This window comes from Larimichthys crocea, chromosome VI, assembly GCF_000972845.2.
Source record: "Larimichthys crocea isolate SSNF chromosome VI, L_crocea_2.0, whole genome shotgun sequence".
NCBI lineage: Eukaryota > Metazoa > Chordata > Actinopteri > Sciaenidae > Larimichthys > Larimichthys crocea.
The window spans coordinates 3,690,019-3,708,105 of NC_040016.1; the positions used below are offsets into that span (position 1 = coordinate 3,690,019).

At 41.1% G+C, this 18,087-nt stretch overlaps 1 protein-coding gene across 1 annotated transcript in view; it reads left to right on the forward strand.

The window, feature by feature from the left end:
• The first annotated feature begins 573 nt into the window (after positions 1–573).
• slc25a26 (solute carrier family 25 member 26) overlaps positions 574–18,087 on the forward strand; it is a 57,920-nt gene continuing 40,406 nt past the window's right edge. Inside the window, exons 1-5 of the mRNA XM_027279731.1 lie at positions 574–893; positions 2,912–3,068; positions 4,049–4,167; positions 10,270–10,374; positions 10,828–10,875. Coding sequence (XP_027135532.1) covers positions 861–893; positions 2,912–3,068; positions 4,049–4,167; positions 10,270–10,374; positions 10,828–10,875 — 462 coding nt within the window. The 5' untranslated portion in view covers positions 574–860. The remainder of the gene's footprint in view (positions 894–2,911; positions 3,069–4,048; positions 4,168–10,269; positions 10,375–10,827; positions 10,876–18,087) is intronic.

Below are 18,087 nucleotides of genomic sequence, written 5' to 3' on the forward strand. Positions count from 1 at the left end.
GTGGGAAAAGGTAAGAAGGTAAATGAATACACCAGGCAGCACTGGAGAGCTCAGAGGAGCTTCTAACTAAGACCAGGATCCTAAATGAGGACACTGACTAAGACTTCACCCTAAGAGTACTTTCTTACTTACTTATTTTTACTTTTTATTTAAAATATACTATCGTTTATAATAATAACTCTTATAATAAAAGTAGTAGTATCATAATTTCTTAACTATTCTTGTTAATATTAAATATGTAGTTCTATTAAGATGACTCTTTATCGCTTCCATGATAACCATTATTATTTAATTCAATGTAATTGTCACTTTTAATCATACAAGTACAGAAATGCTGCAATGTATTCCCTTAATTTGAAATATTTACAGAAACACGTTTCACTATGACTGTACCTCTTGGATTAGTAGACAGCAGCCATGTTGACATGAAATGGTAATAGTAAACACAGGTGTTACAAATGATACTGATTAAGGTTCAATCCCATTGAGGTCCTAAAGAGTCCGTGTGCTGCTGTGCTGCATGTTGGCTCACTGGAAAGCCTCTGCTGCACTGAATGGAACGGAACCTTAATTATTATAATTGCAAACACCTGTGTCGAAAATGGCTGCTGTGAAAAAGGTCTATTGTAAAGATTAAACTGAATTTTTATTTCATTTAACGACACAAGTGTACTACTCACACAATAGCGTTCGACGTCACGTAAGGACCGTACGTCATGACGTCGAACGCGGAAGTTATTCAGAAAGATGGCAGCGTCCTTGACCGGCATGTTTTGATCCGAGTCGAGTGTCAAACATGATGAAGAGTTGAACATTTGACGGGCTGCACCTCTGACAAGAGAAGATTTTGAGAGCGGAGCATGGAGAGACGACAGTTCATCGCGTCTCTGGTGGTGAGGTGGCCATTTTGTACAGTTTGTCATACATACGTGTTAATATTTGCACCAACCAACCCACAATTTAATCACATTTAACCACAGTGTTGTCAAGTCACGTACAGCTGAGGACTAACTCACCACGAGACCTTAAGTCGTGGATATATTTTGTTCGAGTTCTGCATATAAACCACCAAATAGTTTCTCTGTTTGTGAAATATAGTATCAGACAGAGACAGAAACAAAGCCTGGACTTTAAGGACTTGTGTAACCCATTGCAAGCACAAGCTCTTATCTCAGCAACTAACGTTACACCCGCTTTAATAATACAAAATAGTACATCAGTCGTGACATTACAGGAGGCATTTGCTATCACAGCTGTTACTGTAAATACATTGAGACGAGATCCAGCTCTGGAAGCAGTTATTGTAGGTAAGAGCATCTCTCTGTCTGTCAGTGTGTGCCACAGTCAGACTTACTGTTCCCATTGACGTATAAAGTATACTGTATGTCTATGATTGTTCCTCTAAACTGTGTTTTATTTTCTGGTCAAAAGGGGAATGATGGAAATGTCATCACTTAAACAAGTAACACAAAACAAGAGAGCAGGATTACTTAAGCATGAAGCTTTTGTGCCTCTTCAAAGACTGTAACAGAGCAAAGGAATCAGTGTTGTTATATATGTTATATTACGTGTAATGTTTCAGTTCTCAGATGAAGGTGACAGACCCTAAAAGACACACATACACAGTATGTACAGATCTGTAATTGTGTTATTGCACATTCTTAGTGTTGTACAGTGTTTGAAATCAAATGCAAGTACAAAGTATAAATGTACAAGTACTGCACTTGGATGCAATTGTGATGTGGAGTACTTTTATATTCCACAATACAGAAATTGTAACACTATCATTTTTAGAGGTGAGCCACACTCAGTGACAAGAGGACATTTTATTTAGAGAGTGTTTTCTGGTTTATCACCATGTTGTTGTCTTCCGTAAATAAGTGCAACCCTCCTCTCTCATCACTACTCTCTATATATATCTAATATTATAGTTTTACCTACATCCCTTTACTCCACTAGATTGACAGTTTATTTTATTGACTGTCTATTTTGTCCTTGGACAGTGCAGCACTGCTCTGTTCGTACAACCCAGAAGGGACATTTATGTAAATGTGTGTGTACGGCATTGTGAGGAAGTGCTGTACCGCTCCCTATGAGGAGTTAGGACCTTGTATGGCAGCCTCTGCCATCAATGTATGAATGTGTGTGTTGTAAAAGCACTTGACTGCTCAGTAGATCAGAAGTGCATCCACATTTACCATAGGTTCTTCTACAGGCTTGGAAGGGGAGAGTGAATCTAGGGTATTCAGTTGGTTGCAATCTGCAACCTTTTAACCACTCAGTCCTACACTGGTGCGTTTAACTACCCCCAGTATATAATGTTAGTAAAATTAGCCCCACCATGAGCAGTAACATAAAAATGATGTATATACAGGAATGCATCAGTAATGATAAACAGAATAACCCAATGAAAGACAATATTTAATACTTTTGATACATTTTAATGAAAATACAATTTTTTATGTGACACCGCATGTCATCGTTTTGGTTGTGCGCCCTGCATCTTTACTCTTTGGGTTTAGTCAGATGGCTCTCATCAGCATTGCCTACAGCAGCAGCAGATACAGCAGCTGTTTTCAGCAAAAAGTGAACATGGCGGAGAATTTTGCTACTGAAGAGCCAGATATTTCCCTCAGGCGTTGGGAGAGAACAAAATCGAACTGAAAGGAGAATATTGAGCATGTCTACAGGTGTCAGGTGGCAAAATCAAAATCAAATTATTCCTGAAAAAAGAGGCAAAGAAAGAGGCAGCTGCTATCAAGTTTGCCATCAACTTTATAAGATGACAATATGTTGTGTTTATGGCTTGTTGTGTTGATTGCCAGTTTAAGTCTAAGATCTGAATATGTCTTAAATTTCTGGTGTTATAAAGTGTGTATTACATTTCACAAAGTGATCTTTGTCTCTTCAGGCAGGAGGCTGCGCAGGGATGTGTGTGGATCTGACCCTCTTCCCTCTGGACACCATTAAGACAAGACTGCAGAGTCAGCAGGGCTTCTACAAGGCAGGAGGCTTCAGGGGCATCTACGCTGGAGTCCCATCTGCTGCTGTCGGCTCCTTCCCCAATGGTAAGACACTCTTTGTGATAGCTGGATATATGTTCCAATAAAGGTTCACCGTTCACTATTGTTTGTAATTGGCGTTCTCCCAGCGGTACGTACCAACAACGAAAATTCCCCTTTTTCTGGGGTCAATCTGAGACATAACCTTGCACTGTGTTCATTGGAACATACACTGTATGACTACATGAGTTGGGTGTTTATACCTTCTCTTAAATGTTGACCATGATTTTATTTAGTTTTTATGCCATGAAGTCAAAGCAAAGATAATGAGTTAGAGCACAACTTTGTGGATTTTTGTTTTGTGCTGTATTGCTCACTTTAATATTTCACAATGATTAGTTTTGTTTCTTTGTTGTGTTTTGCAGTATCAGGCAGGCTCTCAGCTTGCATCCTCATTAAATCATTTGGAACTTTTCCAGTGGTGGAAAAGTTCTGTTCTTTGTTTGTTTCTTGGTGAGATCAGCATCTTTTGTTTCTAGATTCTGAGGAAATTAACTTTAAGTAACACAAAAAAAGTAGGGCCTGGATTTTAAAGTTGCCTTTTTAAGGACTTTACAGTCAGACTGCTCAACCAAAAATCTTTGCGACAGTTTATTTCTATCTCTATTTTAGTGTTTTCCATAGGCTGGTTATTTGTCATGGAGTGTCAATTTGAAGTATCAAGTCAATAAGCAAAGTAGACATTTAAATTGAAAAGTCATGAATACAAAAATAGTTTAGGAATCACTTTCGATTGATGGTTCTCTGTTTTGGTACTGTACAGGATGAACATATGTGATGAGTGGGTGTAAGAAAGAACTGAACTCTATCCGCATGAGACACACTTAACTTTCTGAGCGTTTACCTCTATTCTACATGCAGATAGACACACATACACACTCTCTCACACCTCAGTTTCTCCCCTGTCAGTGGTAGTGAGGGATATTAATTGCTGTATGCTGGTTGACTAATGGGCCTTAAATGGCTGTGGTTCTGCTTGGTTACAGCCGCTGCTTTCTTCGTCACCTACGATTGCACAAAGTCCCTGCTCGGCGCTGGTGGACTGCTAGCGGCACCACACATGGCACCTGTCACTCACATGCTGGCCGCCTCCCTGGGAGAAATAGTAAGTCTTCCTGTCCCTCATTCTCATTTGGATTCCCAATCCCCTTCCCCTCTGCCGGTACACTTTTCAAGTCATGTTTATTTGTATAGGCCTAATTCATTCTCAGTCTTTTTATTCTTAGAAGGCCAGCTGCTTTGCGCACTTGTTGCTCTTTCAAGCACTCGCTCCTTCCCCTTTGTTTGTTTCCCAGCGCTGCAAGTCCCAAATGAATGCCACCAGCATGCATATTAACGTTACTGCCTTTCAAAATTCACAGACTAGTGTGCAATTGGGCAGCAAGCTAGGGGAAGGAGGTCAAGTATGTGGTTTTGGCTGAAGGCCCCGGGTCCAGCAGGGTGACTTAAGGGGGCTTCCTCAAGATTCTCCCAACATTTCCCCCACTAGCTGGGTAAATAAGATCCCATTACTGCCTATTGACTCATCTACTTTCCCAACTCAGGTCCCCAGACTCTGCAAATTTAGTCTGGGGAATTCGAGCTTGAAACCAACAGCAGCGCAATTTCCTCAGCCCATCCTCTCCCAATCTCTCACAGTGGACTGCAGAATCTGAGCCATATGGGGGCCACGCAAATACACGCTGGCATGAAGGGGGGTAGAGGAATAGTGGGTATGGAAAGAGGGATGCCCCCCTGCTATACCACTGTGGCTTTCTGCAAAATATTAGGTTTTCAGTATTCATGGCTTTTGGATGGATGTAATTTAGTCAAGTTTTGCATGTTTATGAAATGAGATTATTCCACATGGGATGGTGTTCACTGTGCTTGAGTTTATCTGTGTCTTGGTGTCTCACAGTGTTGAGAAGAGACACATCAGAGATGAGGATTTGAGTCATTGTAACTTGGACGAAAGGCACTGTTTTCATGATTTGCGACTTGACATACAATAAATGACCTGAGACTCAGCTTGGAAGTTAGATACTCATGACTTGACTCGATCTCTTGACTGTGTTAATTTTATGTTTTTATTTTAAATGTAAAGTATTCAAATTGTTTGATGCCATCAATGTTGACATTACGAGCATTTGTGTGATGTTACCTGGCATGAGAATGCACACTCAGGATGGCATTGTCACTGTTATTGTCATTTGATGGCGGTCAAGCTCCCTGTGGTGTTACCTGAAGGTCTAGAATTCAGATCAGATCATCATCTTCATGCCTGTGCCATTCTAAATAAATAAAAAAAGCATTTAGTTATTTTTTTTATTTGATTACATTTATTTCAGTGAATATTAATAATTGTAATACACTTAGCAATCGGTGCATTTTTCTACTTTTTGTTGTTGACACCGCCCAGATGAGTGCAAAAGGTGAGGCTTGGGTTGCGGCTACCTTTAACCTCTTTTCACACTGTTCTGGATTTGAGCACATCAAAGGCACAAATCCTCCGAGTGGAGCTGAGCAGAGCAGAGGCGGTATCCCACTGCATTCTGGCAACTGGATACGTCTTGTTCAAAGAGAGTAATCTTCAGGCTTAGCCATGAAAGGCCTACCCTAGCGTTGCCCTATGCAAGGCCTAAACACCCGCACTATGATGCAATGGCTGCCACATATTATGTTGTGTCTCTTCAGTCATTGCTAATTTTTAATTAAAAGTTATTGCACTGACATACACTTGACTAAGTTTTGACCAAGTGGGTGCAATATACTTGATATGTCTAGTGTGGAAACAATTACTTAATCGATTAGCTGACTGATTTTCCATCAATCAGCAGGATTTTGACCTTTCGACTCTGGACAATACAAACAGTTTGAAGATGCCACCATGGCCTCTAATTTATTTTTTTTTAGATTAAATTATCAGCATTAAAATAGCTGAAATAATCGTTAGTTGCCACCCTAGTCTTGTCTTTTGTTCATATGTTTTGAGTCTTTTGTTTTCCTCCATTGTGTTTGTTTTACATACTATAGTATATTGCATAATTTTGTTTTGTGATGGTTTATTATATCTGTCTAGATATAGAAGCCATAAATCTCACATCATTCACATGATTTCAGTAAGCCCTTTCAAAGCGTTCATTCCACACTGTTAAAGTTAAGAGGAGACTTCAGTGTCTGTGTATATTCTCCAGGCTCTGAAAGACAGGAAGAAAAAGTAACTTATTATTTGGTCCTTGTCCGACTTCCCCTCCTCACCCTTTCATCAGCCTGTGATCCTTTCCCCAGGAGTCCATTTAGCTGTGTTTTACCAACTGTTACCACTCTGCAACATTCACAACAGAAGCTTTATGGGATTTATTGCTTTACTAATCCTATCCCCAAGCCTCCCTCTATGGATGATGTGCTCGACTTGACACTAACTTATTAAATGTGGACTTCAGTCGAAGTCTATTATGATCATACCAGAGGGAGTTTGTAGCTCAGAATTAATTCTACATAAAGCACAAGATGGGAGTTGAAAGAAAGAAAAAAAAAAACACTTAGACACACTGAAATCTAAGCATTTTTTTTACTTTAATGGTCAAGCCTTGGGTCTAACAGATGTTTATTGAAGGAAAGTAGGAATGGTTAAGAATCTACAGCAAAAACAAGCGGAAGCAGAAGTTTACTCGAGCTGTTGCTTGGAGATCTTTAAATGTCATAACTGATATCATTTCTATATTAACCTACTTACTGCCGGGCTTAGCTTGTAAACAGAAGCAGGACAGAGACAGGTAGGTCATGAGTTGTAGAGAGGAAGAACGAGAGTAGGGTCAAGACAATGAGAGAAATCGTGATGTTTGTGTGACTGCGGTGGTGGGACGCTCCCATAAAGAATGTGTAAGCTGATGGCGTCTGTCAGGCTCTAGCAGGCTGTTATCCAGCCATTAGATCAGATTTATCTTCATTCCCATTCACTCGACGTCTGCCCTGAAAGCTCATTTGTCAAGGCCAGGCAGCGGGCTTCTCTCGCATCTATAAACCCCCACCCACCCACCATCAACACCACCTCGCCACTGCACGTCTATGAGAGGATGTACGGGAAAATACAGTGTGACATGACAAGATTGGGGGCAGCAAGAAGGAGGGAGCAAGATGGGAGGAGTTTCGGGGGCAGAAACTGGCAGCCACTTATCTTGGCACTGAGAAATAATCCATGCATCGCTTTCGAGCAGCGCCATGCTCTGTGATTTATTGGCCGTTGTTTCAAATTTGGAGACACGCAGTGTCCTCATCTTTTTTTCTTCATGACCTTTTTTCTTCCCCTTCTGCCCTCCTTCCTTTATCGACCCTTATTTCAGTCTTTCCTGGTACTATGATGCGTTTCCAAGATTGGCGAGTGATCAAAAAGCCAGAGAAGTCCTGGGATTTTGGTACTGGTAGATATGATGGAATACAATATCTTTCAGGGCCAGAGGGTAGTATTTTGGTCTACATAAACCTTACTGTGATTTGATATCTTTGTTAAGGTGGAATTCTGACATTGAGTGGGAAGACATTAATTTTCCACTTCAGGTTAGTGTTAACATTAGATGTAACAGGATTTTTGAGCATGTTTAGTTTAGTAGGGATGCTTTAAGTAAGAGATGAAGTTGTTTGCCAAGTTTTCCAGCTGATGTTGTTTAGTTTAGTTTGGGCATTGTTAAAATTGGACTAAAGTTGGGGACACTGTTTTTCCTGCAGTTTCTTCATATGTGTGACTTCAGCGATTCTTCTTTGGCAAATTGTCTACTTTGGTGAAGCATGCAGTATAATTTAATGACAAATAAATCCAAATAATTGAGGCCCATCACAGCCCCTAGGCTATGTTTTTCTTACATGTTGTATCACTGTGGTGCCAAATGGTAATCCTAAGCGGTAAAAGAGGGCTGGACGCAGGGATGTAATGGCTCAATCTGTGGATTGATTCACTGGTTATGCAGATAATGTGCTGTGAGTCTCTGCTTATTTCCCATTCCTTACTGTGGTTCTCTCGTGATTGAGCGCTGGCTTCTTACCTTGTTGTTTGGCGGGCAGCGCTGATAATTGAAAACACGCTCCGTCATTTGGATTAACAACACCATGCCAAGGGAAACTGAAAGACTCCAATCACAGGCAGGCAAGCCTCCTAATTAACGTTGCTTGATGAATCCAACAACTTGTAAATAAAGATGAATGGTACTGTAGCAGGAATTTAAAAGACTGCCAATGGGTTTATTATTTAGATAAGTTTATAAGCCAGAGAAAAGCATGGCGAATGAAGGGCAATCAAAGGAGGTAAAGAATCAGGCGCCTGTTATCCTGACAGCCTTCTACATATAGGCTTCCCCTAAACGTGACGTGACAAGCCCGACTTGTAATGTGGGACACCTACCTAAATCTTCCATTCTTTCTTTTCTTTGTTATTTCTTTACTACCTCCACATCTCCACACAGAATGTGACTCTATTATCCAGACTCGTCTAAGCCCCACTGCTATTTTACCGTGCCCTGATCCATCACCATTGTTCCCTCGTTTTCTGCTGCATTCGGAGATTTGAAATGGCTTTGGAGGCTGGGTACATTTTATCTTCCATCCACTAAACATCATTCTCTCCACCCCTAGGCGCGCAAATTACTCCCAAATAAACAATGTCCCTAATTTATTTGGTATAATCTCTGGCTCATTCTCGCTTCCCCTCTGCAGTGACAGGAGAGTAAAAGGCCGTCTCAACACCAGGCCCCACATCCAATTACGTCAGTAATTACTTGTCATAGCCACTTTCATTCTATTTAGCTGCCTTATTCTGGTCCTTTTGGAGAATTGGTTTGGGGAAAACATGATGTACAATGTTTCATAAATGGTAACTTGACCAAAGGGAGGGCAAATGAGATCTGTGAGATGGATGCAACCAGCTTAGTTATTAAAGGGAGGTGATGTAGGTGAATATTTGGCCACTTGGTGGTACTGTTGCTCCGTAGTTAGGTTGCAGCTAGACTATAGTAATACTCACCTGAAATACCAACAAGAATTGCACCGAATTCTTCATAGATACTCATTCAGGTCTTTTGTTTTCTCTCTTATGTACAGAGAATGAGGTTTATCTGCTCATTGTGAATTGAAAAGACGAAGAACTTGCATTGTGTTGCAGCAAAAGTGATACAGTGAAGGTCAAAACAAAGTTCAGACATGGATTAAATAATAATATGTAGTCAATAGGATATATAGAGGTACAGAGCAAGAACTGTGGCTGTACGGTTTCATATGTGTTACGTCTGTGATTCCACTTGACTTCCAGAACTGCTGACTTGTCCTTTCTCCTTTTGTCTTCCACATATATTCACGTACTTGCTCATAAGGTGTCCTTGGTGTCTGGCAGAGGAGATGACAGAAAGGACGAGTGGCTGACAGAAGTGAGCCCTCTAACAGCTGTCGGGGTAGTCTTCTTTCCCTCGTAGACTACAGCAATAGATCCTCCATGGCCCACAATGGGGCCCAAGCTCTAAATCAGTATGGATAGGTGAATGGAGAAGAAGCTTAACAGAAAAGGGGTGAATCTAGTCTTCATTGCAGTGCCTTACTGTTTCTCTTCCCTCCTCTCTCCACATCACGGTGCGGTGGCGAGGGTGGCACTGGCATCTGTATGACCAAGGGGAGTCACAGCAGGAGGGCGGCTCACCATTCACTCTGTAAGATTGCTTGCTGTTAGCCGGCGTTTCCGCTCCAATGCAGGATAAATGGGAAATCAAGTCGCCAGGTGGGCAGCTGTGCCTGCCTGCCTTTAGGGCGATGGGAGTTATGAAGCATAAATATTCATGTCTGTCTTCACTAGCTGTTGGCAGTCCATATTTTTGTTGACATATGGTGGATGAGTTGAAACTTGTAGTGGGGAGTGTGGTTACTGAGTTGTGCATGAGTGTCTGGATCTATCAGCGTGTTTGATGGAAGCGCATGTTCTTTGGACACAGGTACACAGTCAGTCTGTTGACCTTTTTACCTGTTGCTCAGGTGTCATGTCCCCTTTGTGTCCTGGTCTGTTAATTGGCCCAACTGGACGCTAACTAAAACACTCGTTAGCGTGCCAGCTTGATGTAAGGTGGAAGCTCTCCACAGGTTGTGCCACATCATGGCCACCTGCCACATAGCAAGACACAGGCTAGAATTGTACAGCAAAAGAGGGTATCTATGGATCCAGAATATGTTTAATCATGCTCTTTCTGTCTTGTAGGTGGCGTGTCTAATCCGGGTGCCCACAGAGGTAGTCAAGCAGAGGACTCAGGCTTCTCCCTCATCCACCACCTACCACATGCTGCTGGCTACACTCAGAGAAGAGGTACACGGCAGTCAAAGACACTTTCTGAAAAGGATAACTCTGATTTATTACAACTTTGATCTTTTTTTTTTTCGGGGTGGTTTTGGCCATCATTCCTATCACGCTTACACTGTGCTCACTAGGTTAATTGCTGATCTGGGAGACAGTGGGTGGGGTAGGGTATTCAGAGACTGTTGGACCATCCATTAAGTGCTTTGGTTGGAACATACCAAGCTCTCAGAAATTACTTTGATGAATAAAATGAAGGTAGAATGATAAAATCCACAAAAATAAGAACTAAGTTGTAATAAAGTTTTTGGATGTTATGGTTACACAGTATAACTTCAAAACTTTTTTATATTATTTTTGTTGCTTATAACATAATGATTCAGTACTTTCTATTGATATTAATATATGATTGTGTGTGTGATAGTGAATGCATGTTTGTGAAAATGTTCTGTTTTCTCCGAGCAGGGTGTCCGTGGCTTGTACAGAGGATACAGGAGTACGGTTCTCAGAGAGGTAGGAATAATTCAACTGTTCACTCGGTCTGTCTGCCAAAGCAGATCACACACTTGTTATGTCTGTCTTTGGTAACGTTTAGTTTTAGGCAATTGTGAAGCACATCTTACAAAATCTATTGAAATCAATTTCAAGAGTTTGTCCTAAAGACAATTACTGGACTCTTTGAACACTGTGAAGTGAATTATTTTTGATGGGCTGCACGAATATTGAGGCTTTCCACTCTTCTGATTAAAGACATTTTAATTTCTCTTGGGCTTTATTGAGGTTGGAAATATTGATTTACAGTTTTTTTTCCCCTCACTTTCATCTCATTCAATTCCTTGTGAAGATGCTCTCCCTCCTATTAGAATTACATCTGATTAATTAATGCAATTAGTTGTGTTATAAATGCAAAACAAAACACGGATAAATGAGCATCGGGCCGCACTCCCTTGATGGCCACTCACCTTTTTGTAATGAAAAAGCCGCTCTAGTTCTTTGATTCATGATCTTCTGTTAAATTGCACCTGCATTGCATGATAACACTAACTAATTGTGGTAAAAGCTGTATAGAGCTCTCACTTTAAGCCCTCCCTCCTACCTGATAAGTTTTCAATAGAATTGGAAAAGAAAACAAGAAAGGGAGGCAGGAAGAAGTATATGAAGGTGACACTTGTCTTTCCACCGTTTTTTTGGGGAGTTGGGTGAGGGTGTAATCTAGTCCCCTCTGCTGTGCTAGCCTGTACTTATTTTCTGCCTCACTAAACTGATGTTATTCACGCAAATTCCATCTGGACAGCCGGGGAAAAAAAGGACAACAAGACACTGTGATTTCTCCGAGGGGCTCTGAATAAATGAATACATTTGGAGGCTGGCACACGGCCTGTGTGCATACTAACACTGGCAGATGAAACGCAACAGTGGCGGCAGGGATTTGGGGCGCGGGAACGGCAAGGGATGCTCCACAGTGATTGGCTTTGACGTGTGTCAGGAAGGTAATTCATTTTCTCTCGGCCTCCTTCGCTATCCGCACATCTCCCTCTTTTGACCAAGTGACCCTGTCAAGATAAGTTTGTTTATGTGGTATGCCGTGGTACCCCCCTCCCCACTCGCTGCTCCACTAATTGGGATCCTCTCTGTGTTATATATTCATCAAATTTCAGAAGGCATCTCTGATGGACATCACATTAGTGCAGGATGTGTGAGGATCAACCATGGTCAGGAGGCTGGCCTGGGACTAGAAGGTGGAGTTGAGATGTGACTGACTTGGTGATCCCGTTTCCATTGTAACACCAACCCACATTCACATCATCATACAGTTACGGTGGTCTTTGCACAGCACACCTCCATCAGAACAAGTTTTATTGAAAAACCTGATCTGGACTATTGACTAATAGGCATTAAATTATTTTTTTTCTTTTGGACAACATTAATCTTTACTGTTGTCTACTCGCAGTTTTAAAGAAAGTGAAGTGTTGAGTCAGCACCTTTTGGGTTCCAGCTGAACAGAGCATGAAATCAATGAGATTCAGATTGTGGTGAATAAAACTGCGCTGTGAAAAATGACTTGAAGCCTAAAGAAATGAGGGCATATTAATTAACATCAGCTAGACTTTGTTCAGGATTCAAAGTTAAGAGTATACTTGTTTTAAGTCCCAGATATGAACTGTTCATTTTGTCCGGGTGTTACTCATTTTATGAAAATGCAATTAACCCAGACTCTACTTATATTTTATCATCAGGTGAGGCCTGTCATTTTGGCAGGATCCCCTATTTCAAGCTCTGATGCGTTCTCCCTTTGGATAATGGCGCCTGTTACCACTAGATGGCATGATAAGATTAGCACTGCCGTACATGCGCGTGCCTGACTTTCTCTCATTTCACTTCTCTCTCCACTCCCTCTCTTTTCCCGTCTCTCTGCTTCCCCATTACACCAATCCAGCTTCGTGACATGTATGAGCAGCATTCACCGCAGTGAAAATGATGGGGGGTTTTTTAATGGAAAGCCCTTTTATTTTTCTGATCTAAAGCGCTGTGAGGTGATCTCGGATTTGATCTAAACTGCTCCAGTTTGAGTAATGAGCCTGAGATGGGTTATTAGATAGTAATTTAGTAATGTGGTGGTATGAGGGTTGCAGAAGGATAGGTGTAAGTGAAGCTGACAGTGTCTGACACAGTCGACTGAAGAGCTTCGAACATTGTCTGATTGACTGTAGAATGCAGCCACACTACATATATCTCTCATACTTTTTTACCTACTCAGTTTGAAAGCCATTTTTTCCACACATTTAAGCAGGTAAGCACACAGACAAGGAAGGTAATTGAACTAGCTAAGTGAGACTGAATGAAAAATGTCTTCCTAGTCTTCTCTTTACCGGTGTTATATATATTTTTCTTCAGCCAGCCTCTGAATCAGCCTTTAAGTTTCTCCACCCCAGCAGCTGGGACCTGGCAACCTGAGGTACAGGATTTGGCAGTAGGGCTTATGAAACACCTCTCCATCCAGGCTCCTCCACACCACACCTCTGCTTCCTCTTTATCCCTCTCGTCTTGAATCCCTGGTTGATCCCTTCTCTGCTTCCTCCATCAGGGGGTCTGGCTGTAAGGAAAGACTTGCTGACTTCGGTTTTAACTGATACCAACAGGCCAAATCACATTGCTCCAACTGTGGGATTTCTGCGGTTTTAGAACTGATTTTAATGATCAATTTCAGAGCTTGTCTAGGGCAGACTTTGAGCTACAGATGGGTGACACATTAAAGTCAAACCAATATAAAGTGTTTTAGTGCTAGGCTGCTACAAGCTGATTCTCCAAGTGTCTGGAACTCCCGTGGAGTCTACTGGATTCTTCTAAGACAATGAAGAGAAATGATGGAAAAATTATCAAAAATGTATGTCACAATTTGCTGACATATAAATTGTTTTTTCTAGACCTAGAGTCCAAAACACAAAGATTTTGTGCTTAATACCATGGAAGAAAATCAGCAAATATTCCCAAATGAGTAGTTGGAACCATTAAATATTTGGCAAAACAGCAATTCATGAATTATCAAAGTAGAAGCTGATTCATTTTCTCTGAATTGACAAGGACTCTAACTAACTATTACTATTATCTGTTGATAATTGTTGATTATTTTCTTGATTTAAACAGTTTGTCATTCCTTAAACTAAAACCCGAGGTGATGTCTATCACGTACTCGTTTTATCTAACAGTCCACAACCCAAAGATATTGAGTTTTCTATAACGTGAAACAAGAAAATGCAGCTAATTGTCACATTTGTGCAGCTTAATACATAAAGATATTTGGTATTTTTGCTTGAAACTCAAGATAGATTTATTTTCTGTTTATTGGTTCAGATCCGATCCGATGACGGTGTGTGCAGTCACACCCATGCAGTGACAGTGTGGTGTGTACATTGAGTTATGAGTCCATACAGAACAGTGAGGGAGTTCTGCCTCCACTGCTGGGATTCTCAGGTTGAAACCGTATCAACAGTCATGCAGCAGAGCAGAGCTGACCCCTGCATGGCCTTTTTTTGGAAAGGAGCCACTTCTCGCTGTCTGTGACGCAGGTTCAAAAGGTAGAGGTGAAGGGAATCACTCTCATATCCTGTCTTTATGCACACTGATCCACAGAGGGTCATGATTATACACTCTCATATGACCAAGACAAGGAGGAGAGGCAGAGCAGAAAAAGGGAAGAGAGAGAGAACGGGGGAAGCAGAAAGTGTTTATTTTTCTCTACATATGTAAAGGCAGGATTTGTGGGACACGTGTGAAGGAGCAGAGACTTCCTCCTGTTTTGTGTTTAAAGTTGGACCTCGTCAAAACAGCTGCCATTTGTCTCTGAGAGCCAGACAGCGGACCAACTCGTCTAAATGACCTTAAAAAGTTTTAACAATAGCGAATTAAATCAAATGAAAAATATCACTAGAAAAAGGAGAAATTAAACCATGGAAAATATTGAACTTTTGGTTAAAATTGAAATCTAATGCCTCCATTTCTTGTTTAATTTTGGACTGTTGTAAAAGCAGTTTTCAATTTGTAGCTGTTTGCAATTGCACAGCTATAGATTAAGGTTTTATCAGCCTCTGCAAGGCAGTAGAATAACTGTCAGTGAAATACAGTTTGGCTCTTTTGGTTTGAAAGACAGAGGTGATTTGTTTAAAGAATGTGAGCTACTGGTGCTACCTTATCTGTTTACACTGACACCAATGACTGGACTAAGAGTCCTGACAAAACCTGTTGACCTTGTTGACCCCTTGACATGACTTGACCTGTAGAAGGTTGTGAGTGTGCTCTTAAACTGTTCCTGTGATATGGAGAAACAATAGAAGGCCGTCAGCCCTCCAGGTGTTTTAAATATATATAACATGTTGCTGTAAGACTTACTTAGATATGTTAATTAAATTTGTGACAAATTAGTGCACATATATTCAGTATTGTACCCAAACAAGCAGCACATACTGAGGTATATACTCAGACAGTTACAAAAAATTACATTTTGTGAAGTAGTTATTTGCTTTTTTGCTGAGAATTAGATAGGAACTGATCACACTGGCATCTCTGTATGTATGAATCAAAGACTAGAAATGGGCACACATCTAAAGGTAACAAAATCTGCCTACCAACACCTCTAAAGCTCCCTAAATACCATTCCTCTTTTTTGGATCTTTGATGTTAGGACTAGTTATAGCAGATAAATTAATCAGTTGTCTCACATTTTGTCCAAGAAATGTACTTAAGACTGACCAAATACAGTTTCAACATGCCCATGCCTTCTTAAAACATTCTTACTGCTCTACTTTTGGAAGTTGACAAACCTCTTTCACAATGTCTCTTACATCTTGTTGTGAATCATTCATTCAATGATTTTTGTCTATTCAAGGTAAGGGAAGCTAGAACTTATTGAGCATGGAGAAGTCAGAGATGTTCTTGTTCAGGTTGTGTTGTTATGGTTGGTACTTGAGGACCCAATCTGGAGGTAGTCTGCATAACAGGTTCTCAACAAGAAAAGTCAGTAGGCAAATAAATGCAACAGCGCAACAAAAGTAGTGCTACCACGCTTTGCATGAGCCGTTAACACACCTAGTCTCTGAGTTCAATGATAAGCCCACGACCAGCCAGATGAAAGTAACAGGGAAACTGACAACATGAGCTTACTCCTCAACTTATTTCACAGGAAATTAAAGGCAGCGATCCAAAGCTATAGAGGGGCCTCAGCCTGATGTGTCAATTCACATTGTGAGTTTAGATAGTATTAATTTCTTTGATGAATCACTATCTGTCCACCTGCTTGAGTTATGGACTAAACTCTTGGAAAGCACCCCCCCATCTAATTCGTTTGCAGGTCAGGCTGACCCTTGTTAGAAGAGTGATGGCCTTCTTAAACTACAGAGAGTGATTCCTCTTCGTCACTGGATGATCTCTATCACTTTACCACACGTGTCACTCCGGGGATTAATGGTTTACTCCCACCACTACTCTGGATGATGGATGGATGGGCTTCTTGGCTGCACCTGTCATTTACATTAGGTTAGTTGTCTGAATACAACTGTATCTTCAATTTTTTTTTCATCATGCATCCACACTAGCCTCATGTATTACATTCCCCTCAGACATCGGCACAGTGGCTTTTGCTGAAAATCTGACTAAACCCCAATAACCTTCCTAAGATCAACACGTGGTCTTATTAATGACTTCTACAGTCGGATGTGCTTAAGGAGTTAGCTGCCATGCTGTCCGACCCCCACGTGTGCCTTCCTGCTCAGTGCAGACTTGGCCGGGAGACTTCCCTGTTGCTTCCCTGTTGAGAATGATGCATTGGAAGTCTGTGCCACTGAGACCCATGGATCACACGCTTACGTTAAGTACGTTTGTCCCCATTGAGCTTCTCAATCCGCTCAAATATCCATCATTGTGGCTTTAATTTATAATGCAGGAATTCTTTTAACCTTTCTGTGATTTTGTATGGAGACTTATTACCAATATCTCCTGCCAGACATTTTTTCCAGGAAAAAAGATACTGTTGTTTTAGCTGTGCAACTATAGCTGTTTTTTCTGCTTCTCCCCTCTGCTGTATATGTGTATGCATATGTGTGATTGCTGTGGACATCATCACGGTGATCATGTAAGTCAGTGTTAGGTCTCGGGGCTATGTTTGCTTCCCACAATTTTATGCATGTTTGTCTCAATGCGAGCAGAAAACCTTAGGTGCTCCACATGTGTTTTTAATAACACACTGCCCTGACGGCCTGGCAAGGGACTGAGGGTGGGAAGGTATTTAACACTGGGGAGTAATTCTGGAATGGAGGGAAAGGGGACAGCAGTGGTTTGGATGTCATGTGTACGGAAAGACGTGTCAAGAATATGCTCCTGCATGTTAGAATCTGGTGCCAGAACACAAGATTGAGACTGATGCATTATTCCCCTGACAGCAATACTTGCAATGCAAATTTTACTTGAGTTGGACACCTGTTCCACTTGAGTTTAGCTTTAGTTTGGCATTAAAGTGACATAATACCCTAACCGCCTAATTACTGTAATACCCGTCTTAGTCAATAAGCCTATTATAAAGTCACTGTAAGAAAAATGTACAAGAGTTAAACCTTCAGTCAGATTCACTGAACTTAACAGTAACATTCTTCTTTTTGTTATTTCACTTGATTTGACAGTACAGTAGAGAGAGACAGGGGAAAGACAAGGTAATGACATGCAGCAAAGGGCCAAGGCCGGACTAGAACTCCAGGGTATGGACTCAGTCTTGATTTGAGCTTTACCAGGTGAGCTTCTGGGCACCCCACTATAATGTTATAGTTTCACTTTATCCTGGAGTGACAGCAGAGAGTGAGAGTTAAGGGAGTGGAGGGAGGATAAATCTGTGCTGTGCAATAGCCAGACATGGGGAAGCACCCGGTAATTACAGCACCACTTCTCTTTCATGAGAATCAACGATGCACATCCTTCTCCCTCTCCTTTGCTCCTTCTCCTTTCCAAAAGCAGACAGTCTCATCTTTCATTTCTGCGGGTTTACAGTACTGTTCAATTCAATGTAAAATATGGCCCCTTGCGAATTCAATTGGCTTTAGGAATGTAAATCATTTGGACTCAGACAACGAGTCACATTCTTCAATCACAATAAGAGCTGCAGGACTGTTTTGTAGTTTGTACAGTTTTTTTTCCTTTTCTATTGCATAAGTGCCCCTTTCACAGACAGTTATATGAAACTCT